General features: G+C 41.3%; 1 protein-coding gene across 1 annotated transcript; it reads left to right on the plus strand.

The window, feature by feature from the left end:
- Nucleotides 1–6,141: 6,141 nt before the first annotated feature.
- LOC140145468 (uncharacterized) lies at nucleotides 6,142–7,489 on the plus strand. The gene is made up of 2 exons (XM_072167180.1): nucleotides 6,142–6,442; nucleotides 6,904–7,489. Exons 1-2 carry the CDS (start codon nucleotides 6,299–6,301, stop codon nucleotides 7,405–7,407), a joined length of 648 nt encoding a protein of 215 aa, XP_072023281.1. The 5' UTR covers nucleotides 6,142–6,298; the 3' UTR covers nucleotides 7,408–7,489.
- The last annotated feature ends 3,194 nt before the right edge of the window (nucleotides 7,490–10,683 follow it).

Below are 10,683 nucleotides of genomic sequence, written 5' to 3' on the forward strand. Positions count from 1 at the left end.
TAATTGTAGATGTCACGGAGTGCGAGAAACACTTCAATTCTTGCTTCCGAAGTCATTATGTAACATCCCCGAATTGTTTAGGCAGTATTGTGTTCGATCCCCAAACTTTGGAGAAGTGGGGCATGGCGGTGTTCGGACGGTTAAAATGTGATGCCGAATGCGGATACATTTCTGACAAACTTAAATTTTACAGTGAGGTAAAGAGAATGGGACGGGGAAGAAGACCAGCTAAAATTAACACGCAATTGCAGGTTGTCTTGTCAAAACAACCAGTAGGTAATACTGCCGTCCGTCAGATGTTAGCATCAATGGATACGCCTGTTCCGTGTGTTTCGGGAATGCAGAAGACTGCCAACAAGGTGTGTGACGCCTATAAAGACATCGGAGACCATCAACTTAGCCAAAATAGACAATTGGTGAAGTCAGTTATGAATCTCAGAGGTGACAACGACGATGAAACACCACTGTCAATCGTTGCTTGCGCAGATGCAGCTTACAACAATCCAAACAAAGGGAGGTATAGTTACATTCAGCCAGCGACACAGTCTTGGGGTTGCTGTTTTGCAGGAGAACCAGGTTTGGAAAGCATTCCCATTGCGTTCTGTACACGTAGTAAAATATGTAGCTGTAAATTTGTGAAGGAGAAAGATCACAGGACAGAGTGTGGAAAAGACTTTCCATCAAATCAAGCTATGGGGAATTCAGAGTTTGAACTTGGCAGAGACATGGCTCGGCAACTCATGAGTGGGGACGCAGCTCTTGGCGTATCGACTTTGGTTACCGACGGAGACAGTTCTATGTGTAAAGGCATGAAAGAGGTGATGTCCTCCTTCGGTATAGACACACAGAAGGGGGACTGCACCCGCCATATAACTAGATCCATAAGTAGAAACATTAAGAATGCCAATCTGAGTGATACTTGCACGGGGAGTACACGGACTAAGGTTCAGAAATCCCACAACAAGGCCACTTTGGCGCACTTTATTGAGAGGAGATGTGCCGGTGAATTTCGGGCGGCGATGAAAAAGCACAGCAAAAACACCGAGAAACTTCTGGAGCTTGGGGCGTCCATCAAGACTGGCATACTTGGGTGTATACAGGGTGATTGGGACATCTGCAGGCAGAATTCACTTGTGTGCAAAGCTCACAAGAAGGGAAGAAAGGTATGTTATTAGTTAACTCGCGCACGCTATCTACTAATATAGCTTAATATGAGAGGTGTGGAAGAAGTTTAACGTTCAAGAAACAACAACAACAAATAAATGCGCACCCACCCGATGAAAATTTTGGTTTAAAAATTAAAACATATATATTCTTGCTATCAGAAGTGTGTAAACATGTTTAGAAGCTAAACATAATGTAATCAATTAATTGCTAAACATTATGCAGCAGTACTCTCTAAAAGTGAGTATAGGCCTAACGTTAAACGTGTTTAAAAAGTGCAAGAAAGAAAGAGCGTGTTTAGAAAAACAAAACGTTTATTAATTAATATAAAATGGTTTTGGCAGTTTTTTTCCTGGGAACGAGAGATCTGGGAGTAGATTATGCTATATGAAACTCGAGAATGAAAACAGTAAAGTGATGATTTACGGTGATATTTTGTATCTTATTGTGTTAACTTGCAGGCACCAATCGGTCTTCCAGAGCGCAACTATGTCACACTCACCTCTGCCGATGCTCTCGTGATAGGACGATGGATAGATAACAAGATAGGACATACGGCCATGATAGGACAGAAGCACAATTTGACGACCAACAGATGTGAAGCTTCTCACTTGTCAGTACTGAAAGGATCCCCAAGTGCCGAAATCGGGCCCGCAATTTTGCCGGAAGAGCAAAGTCAGCCATTCACTCCGTCAGCATTGGCTTGATTGATTCGGTGCTTACTGCCAACACGATTCTAGGTGCCGAGAATCTTGAGAGCTGCCCAGCAAACTTGACACGTCAGCAACTTAGAGCATCTGAACAGTACTACAAAGATATCAGAAAATCTTCGGATTACCGTATAACCAAGTATAAATCTCAGGCGAGAGCTAGGCGGATTCGGCAACAGCGTCAGAGCAGTACAGGTTACTCGACTGGGGTGCAGAATCCTGTTGTACGCCACGATCACTCTTACACCTCGTAGTCCTAGGTCCATTTGCTAGTCTATCACCGCGGATCTGTAAAACATGAACAAAATATGCTAACAAAAGTGTTAAAACGTTGTAAAACGCACACATTTCTCTGTATAATAACATGTTGTGACACAAGAATCCGTTCTCCTTTGTTCATATATTGGTCCTTAAAAGGACCGTTGGGGTATATAAAAACACAGTAAATTTCTAGTCAATTGAAGATGCATGGAGGGTCGCATGCGAAACACTTCTTCTGCTGATGACAAGCTCGTCTGTGTGAGTTGAGGGAGGGTGTCTCCAAGTGCAGATGTTCGATGTTAATGCATCTCTTTTCTCCGCATCGATGCGACACCTCCCCAGCAGTCTTGCTTCTGATCAACTCTGGTTTGTGTTTCTCCAATATGTAGACAGCACGATGGAGGGTCGTATAAACAGACCCCTCAACACCGGGATATCTCAAATGACAGCGTCCGTATCCACAAACTGTAGCTGAACTTGAGGCCTTCTTCTGATCTTTCGGCACCAGACACCCATCTTCCCATTCAAACTTCTGATAAATGCGTTTCAACTTGTTCCGAATCTGAGTATCAACACTAGGGTTATCACTGGGCGCCGCCATTTTGTATTTCGTGCTACTGGGATTGGCCGAAAGTTTGAAACGCCATCTATTGATCGTTGTTTAATGACATTTGACATTACAAATGAGTCCGCGATTGCCAATTAATATTTAATGAGAAAATATTTAGCAGAACTGTGACTTATTTTTTTTTTTTTTTTGTGATTTTAGGGAGACATTTGGTCATTTTTCTAAGTTATACACTTTAAAATACATGCCTTGAAGGGCGCAGACCACCAAATCAGCTCCCCATTGAAAAGCACGGTGAAATGAACATTTTCAGAGGATGTTTTCTACCTCGCGTGACAATATATTTCACTTTCTGTTGCTGTTAATTTATTAATTAAGAGTTCATCTTTCATTTAAGCTTCAATTTTGATGAACTTTATAGATTCAGTTTTTTTTTTTTTTTCTGCGAATAGCGCCATCCCTATTTTCAACATGTATTACGACTATACACTGCTTCTGACATGGGCCTTCTTACAGGGCCTACTTTTTCTATGTAAAACCGGTTTTTTAATTTCGGGTCCATTTAAGTGATTAACGTGTTGTATTCTTTTGTTGTAATTAGAACATGCCAACCTCAGTGAAAACTAAGTCCCAAAGGACACCAAATTGCCTCAATTAGTCGTATAGTTTTTACCGGAACTCATCACCATTGCACTTTTGGCGCATTGATTTAGTGTAATACGCCCTTGAACCGCACACTTAAAAAATTTTATTCCATTTTTGGAAACATTAGGCCTTACCTTTAAAAAGTGCCAAATATGATTTTGGTCCGTCGCCTAAATTTGGTAAAAACGCGTCTAGAAGGATGAAGACGTTGTGCTCTTTTTGGAGAAATTTGCCCATTTCGTCACCACTTTTGAAAAAACCCTATACATGGTTTGCTAAACCTATACCATTTTGTCTTTTCGTCAATCCTCAGCCCCTCGTCTATTTATATTGAAAAAAAAGCTCCTCATCACTGATATTGAAGCACCGTTTGCTTTGAATTATTTTGTAACATACATGAATGTTATAGGGTATGTTAAAATGCTGTCAGTTTGAAAGAGCACGTGACCATAAGAAACATCTTGTCCTGTGTATTAAACTTGTGTCGAAAAAAAGGCACGATCGAGTCAGTTGTCTTTAAATTCAATTTTGATTAACCTAGGACATGAAAGTAAAAAAAGTTGTAATCTCCACATGGAATGATGTTATCACATATAATTTCTGAAATGTAATTATGTATGTTCTTCTGTTGGGAAATGCTGAGGAACATTGAAAGTTATGGTTTACTTTGTCTAATCATCCGAGATTAAATACTCAAGTTCTCCATCAATCCTTGATTGCTTTGTTTGTTTTGTTTTCTTAATGTTGTCTGTCTATCTGTTTGTTTGCTTGTTTATTATGATATAGGTCATATTGTGTATTATGATTTATGTGGGCATCGTTAACCTTTCGACCCTCGGTCCGCTTCTGATGGCAGTCTTCTCAGAGATCACGTGACCAAAACTTGGCCACGTAAACTCAATGCCTTGTGAAATTTAACAAATTGCACTGATTAATGTGAAGACATAGTTATATTATTAAGATGGATTCTGTAAAAGCGAAGAAGCGACCAAAGCACTGGTTATCAAGATCAAAGAAACGGCGAGGTTGTTACTTCTTTCAAAAAGGAAATACATTTTCAAAGCGAATGTCCAGTTATGATGACAGTGGTGAGCATCTTCAACACACTACACAAGGTATGAATTTAAGATGCTATTTACGATGTATGTCTAAACTTATATTTGGGTTAGAGTTATTAACAAATTAGGGGTGGGGTTAACCGGTTAGGCAGAGAGTTAGGGTTATGGTTGGCTAGGGTTAGGGAGAGAGTTAGGGTTAGGGTTGGTTAGGGTTACTGGAGAGAGTTAGGGTTAGTGCTGGTTAGGGTTAGGGAGAGAGTTAGGGTTAGGGTTGGTTAGGGTTAGGGAGAGAGTTAGGGTTAGTGCTGGTTAGGGTTAGGGTTATGGTTGGTTAGGGTTAGGGAGAGAGTTAGGGTTAGGGTTGGTTAGGGTAGTACTGGAGAGAGTTAGGGTTAGTGCTGGTTAGGGTTAGGGTTGGTTAGGGTTATGGTTGGTTAGGGTTAGGGAGAGAGTTAGGGTTAGGGAGAGAGTTAGGGTTAGGGTTGGTTAGGGTTAGGGAGAGAGTTAGGGTTAGTGCTGGTTAGGGTTAGGGTTGGTTAGGGTTAGGGTTGGTTAGGGTTAGGGTTAGGGCTGGTTAGGGTTAGGGTTAGGGTTAGGGTTGGTTTTGGCAAGGGAGCGCTCTGAACATGCAGCCATTATACCATGAAAATGTAACCGAAATGAATGCTGGTAGGCCTTTATATCGGTACTGACAAGTCCATGTTTGTTTCATCTCTTTCCTCAGATGTGCTGAAAGAACGTGGCAGGATCTCTTTGATCTTCTTCACAGACTCGCATGCAATCCAAATACTCCGGATGTTCTACCATCGAACTTGAGACCAATTCGACAGAATGTGAATTCACCCGTGGCTCCCACACGATTAACGGGGAATATAATTGTAGATGTCACGGAGTGCGAGAAACACTTCAATTCTTGCTTCCGAAGTCATTATGTAACATCCCCGAATTGTTTAGGCAGTATTGTGTTCGATCCCCAAACTTTGGAGAAGTGGGGCATGGCGGTGTTCGGACGGTTAAAATGTGATGCCGAATGCGGATACATTTCTGACAAACTTAAATTTTACAGTGAGGTAAAGAGAATGGGACGGGGAAGAAGACCAGCTAAAATTAACACGCAATTGCAGGTTGTCTTGTCAAAACAACCAGTAGGTAATACTGCCGTCCGTCAGATGTTAGCATCAATGGATACGCCTGTTCCGTGTGTTTCGGGAATGCAGAAGACTGCCAACAAGGTGTGTGACGCCTATAAAGACATCGGAGACCATCAACTTAGCCAAAATAGACAATTGGTGAAGTCAGTTATGAATCTCAGAGGTGACAACGACGATGAAACACCACTGTCAATCGTTGCTTGCGCAGATGCAGCTTACAACAATCCAAACAAAGGGAGGTATAGTTACATTCAGCCAGCGACACAGTCTTGGGGTTGCTGTTTTGCAGGAGAACCAGGTTTGGAAAGCATTCCCATTGCGTTCTGTACACGTAGTAAAATATGTAGCTGTAAATTTGTGAAGGAGAAAGATCACAGGACAGAGTGTGGAAAAGACTTTCCATCAAATCAAGCTATGGGGAATTCAGAGTTTGAACTTGGCAGAGACATGGCTCGGCAACTCATGAGTGGGGACGCAGCTCTTGGCGTATCGACTTTGGTTACCGACGGAGACAGTTCTATGTGTAAAGGCATGAAAGAGGTGATGTCCTCCTTCGGTATAGACACACAGAAGGGGGACTGCACCCGCCATATAACTAGATCCATAAGTAGAAACATTAAGAATGCCAATCTGAGTGATACTTGCACGGGGAGTACACGGACTAAGGTTCAGAAATCCCACAACAAGGCCACTTTGGCGCACTTTATTGAGAGGAGATGTGCCGGTGAATTTCGGGCGGCGATGAAAAAGCACAGCAAAAACACCGAGAAACTTCTGGAGCTTGGGGCGTCCATCAAGACTGGCATACTTGGGTGTATACAGGGTGATTGGGACATCTGCAGGCAGAATTCACTTGTGTGCAAAGCTCACAAGAAGGGAAGAAAGGTATGTTATTAGTTAACTCGCGCACGCTATCTACTAATATAGCTTAATATGAGAGGTGTGGAAGAAGTTTAACGTTCAAGAAACAACAACAACAAATAAATGCGCACCCACCCGATGAAAATTTTGGTTTAAAAATTAAAACATATATATTCTTGCTATCAGAAGTGTGTAAACATGTTTAGAAGCTAAACATAATGTAATCAATTAATTGCTAAACATTATGCAGCAGTACTCTCTAAAAGTGAGTATAGGCCTAACGTTAAACGTGTTTAAAAAGTGCAAGAAAGAAAGAGCGTGTTTAGAAAAACAAAACGTTTATTAATTAATATAAAATGGTTTTGGCAGTTTTTTCCTGAGCACGAGAGATCTGGGAGTAGATTATGCTATATGAAACTCGAGAATGAAAACAGTAAAGTGATGATTTACGGTGATATTTTGTATCTTATTGTGTTAACTTGCAGGCACCAATCGGTCTTCCAGAGCGCAACTATGTCACACTCACCTCTGCCGATGCTCTCGTGATAGGACGATGGATAGATAACAAGATAGGACATACGGCCATGATAGGACAGAAGCACAATTTGACGACCAACAGATGTGAAGCTTCTCACTTGTCAGTACTGAAAGGATCCCCCAAGTGCCGAAATCGGGCCCGCAATTTTGCCGGAAGAGCAAAGTCAGCCATTCACTCCGTCAGCATTGGCTTGATTGATTCGGTGCTTACTGCCAACACGATTCTAGGTGCCGAGAATCTTGAGAGCTGCCCAGCAAACTTGACACGTCAGCAACTTAGAGCATCTGAACAGTACTACAAAGATATCAGAAAATCTTCGGATTACCGTATAACCAAGTATAAATCTCAGGCGAGAGCTAGGCGGATTCGGCAACAGCGTCAGAGCAGTACAGGTTACTCGACTGGGGTGCAGAATCCTGTTGTACGCCACGATCACTCTTACACCTCGTAGTCCTAGGTCCATTTGCTAGTCTATCACCGCGGATCTGTAAAACATGAACAAAATATGCTAACAAAAGTGTTAAAACGTTGTAAAACGCACACATTTCTCTGTATAATAACATGTTGTGACACAAGAATCCGTTCTCCTTTGTTCATATATTGGTCCTTAAAAGGACCGTTGGGGTATATAAAAACACAGTAAATTTCTAGTCAATTGAAGATGCATGGAGGGTCGCATGCGAAACACTTCTTCTGCTGATGACAAGCTCGTCTGTGTGAGTTGAGGAGGGTGTCTCCAAGTGCAGATGTTCGATGTTAATGCATCTCTTTCTCCGCATCGATGCGACACCTCCCCAGCAGTCTTGCTTCTGATCAACTCTGGTTTGTGTTTCTCCAATATGTAGACAGCACGATGGAGGGTCGTATAAACAGACCCCTCAACACCGGATATCTCAAATGACAGCGTCCGTATCCACAAACTGTAGCTGAACTTGAGGCCTTCTTCTGATCTTTCGGCACCAGACACCCATCTTCCCATTCAAACTTCTGATAAATGCGTTTCAACTTGTTCCGAATCTGAGTATCAACACTAGGGTTATCACTGGGCGCCGCCATTTTGTATTTCGTGCTACTGGGATTGGCCGAAAGTTTGAAACGCCATCTATTGATCGTTGTTTAATGACATTTGACATTACAAATGAGTCCGCGATTGCCAATTAATATTTAATGAGAAAATATTTAGCAGAACTGTGACTTATTTTTTTAAATATGTGTGATTTTAGGGAGACATTTGGTCATTTTTCTAAGTTATACACTTTAAAATACATGCCTTGAAGGGCGCAGACCACCAAATCAGCTCCCCATTGAAAAGCACGGTGAAATGAACATTTTCAGAGGATGTTTTCTACCTCGCGTGACAATATATTTCACTTTCTGTTGCTGTTAATTTATTAATTAAGAGTTCATCTTTCATTTAAGCTTCAATTTTGATGAACTTTATAGATTCAGTTTTTTGATACGCTCCTGCGAATAGCGCCATCCCTATTTTCAACATGTATTACGATTATACACTGCTTCTGACATGGGCCTTCTTACAGGGCCTACTTTTTTTCTATGTAAAACCGGTTTTTTAATTTCGGGTCCATTTAAGTGATTAACGTGTTGTATTCTTTTGTTGTAATTAGAACATGCCAACCTCAGTGAAAACTAAGTCCCAAAGGACACCAAATTGCCTCAATTAGTCGTATAGTTTTTACCGGAACTCATCACCATTGCACTTTGGCGCATTGATTTAGTGTAATACGCCCTTGAACCGCACACTTAAAAAATTTATTCCATTTTTGGAAACATTAGGCCTTACCTTTAAAAAGTGCCAAATATGATTTTGGTCCGTCGCCTAAATTTGGTAAAAACGCGTCTAGAAGGATGAAGACGTTGTGCTCTTTTTGGAGAAATTTGCCCATTTCGTCACCACTTTTGAAAAAACCCTATACATGGTTTGCTAAACCTATACCATTTTGTCTTTTCGTCAATCCTCAGCCCTCGTCTATTTATATTGAAAAAAAGCTCCTCATCACTGATATTGAAGCACCGTTTGCTTTGAATTATTTTGTAACATACATGAATGTTATAGGGTATGTTAAAATGCTGTCAGTTTGAAAGAGCACGTGACCATAAGAAACATCTTGTCCTGTGTATTAAACTTGTGTCGAAAAAAAAGGCACGATCGAGTCAGTTGTCTTTAAATTCAATTTTGATTAACCTAGGACATGAAAGTAAAAAAAGTTGTAATCTCCACATGGAATGATGTTATCACATATAATTTCTGAAATGTAATTATGTATGTTCTTCTGTTGGGAAATGCTGAGGAACATTGAAAGTTATGGTTTACTTTGTCTAATCATCCGAGATTAAATACTCAAGTTCTCCATCAATCCTTGATTGCTTTGTTTGTTTTGTTTTCTTAATGTTGTCTGTCTATCTGTTTGTTTGCTTGTTTATTATGATATAGGTCATATTGTGTATTATGATTTATGTGGGCATCGTTAACCTTTCGACCCTCGGTCCGCTTCTGATGGCAGTCTTCTCAGAGATCACGTGACCAAAACTTGGCCACGTAAACTCAATGCCTTGTGAAATTTAACAAATTGCACTGATTAATGTGAAGACATAGTTATATTATTAAGATGGATTCTGTAAAAGCGAAGAAGCGACCAAAGCACTGGTTATCAAGATCAAAGAAACGGCGAGGTTGTTACTTCTTTCAAAAAGGAAATACATTTTCAAAGCGAATGTCCAGTGATGATGACAGTGGTGAGCATCTTCAACACACTACACAAGGTATGAATTTAAGATGCTATTTACGATGTATGTCTAAACTTATATTTGGGTTAGAGTTATTAACAAATTAGGGGTGGGGTTAACCGGTTAGGCAGAGAGTTAGGGTTATGGTTGGCTAGGGTTAGGGAGAGAGTTAGGGTTAGGGTTGGTTAGGGTTACTGGAGAGAGTTAGGGTTAGTGCTGGTTAGGGTTAGGGAGAGAGTTAGGGTTAGGGTTGGTTAGGGTTAGGGAGAGAGTTAGGGTTAGTGCTGGTTAGGGTTAGGGTTATGGTTGGTTAGGGTTAGGGAGAGAGTTAGGGTTAGGGTTGGTTAGGGTAGTACTGGAGAGAGTTAGGGTTAGTGCTGGTTAGGGTTAGGGTTGGTTAGGGTTATGGTTGGTTAGGGTTAGGGAGAGAGTTAGGGTTAGGGAGAGAGTTAGGGTTAGGGTTGGTTAGGGTTAGGGAGAGAGTTAGGGTTAGTGCTGGTTAGGGTTAGGGTTGGTTAGGGTTAGGGTTGGTTAGGGTTAGGGTTAGGGCTGGTTAGGGTTAGGGTTAGGGTTAGGGTTGGTTTTGGCAAGGGAGCGCTCTGAACATGCAGCCATTATACCATGAAAATGTAACCGAAATGAATGCTGGTAGGCCTTTATATCGGTACTGACAAGTCCATGTTTGTTTCATCTCTTTCCTCAGATGTGCTGAAAGAACGTGGCAGGATCTCTTTTTTTTTTTTTTTACTCGCAAGCAATCCAAATACTCCGGATGTTCTACCATCGAACTTGAGACCAATTCGACAGAATGTGAATTCACCCGTGGCTCCCACACGATTAACGGGGAATATAATTGTAGATGTCACGGAGTGCGAGAAACACTTCAATTCTTGCTTCCGAAGTCATTATGTAACATCCCCGAATTGTTTAGGCAGTATTGTGTTCGATCCCCAAACTTTGGAGAAGTGGGGCATGGCGGTGT

The sequence above is a fragment of the Amphiura filiformis genome, unplaced genomic scaffold (genome assembly GCF_039555335.1).
Source record: "Amphiura filiformis unplaced genomic scaffold, Afil_fr2py scaffold_302, whole genome shotgun sequence".
Taxonomy (NCBI): Eukaryota; Metazoa; Echinodermata; class Ophiuroidea; order Amphilepidida; family Amphiuridae; genus Amphiura; species Amphiura filiformis.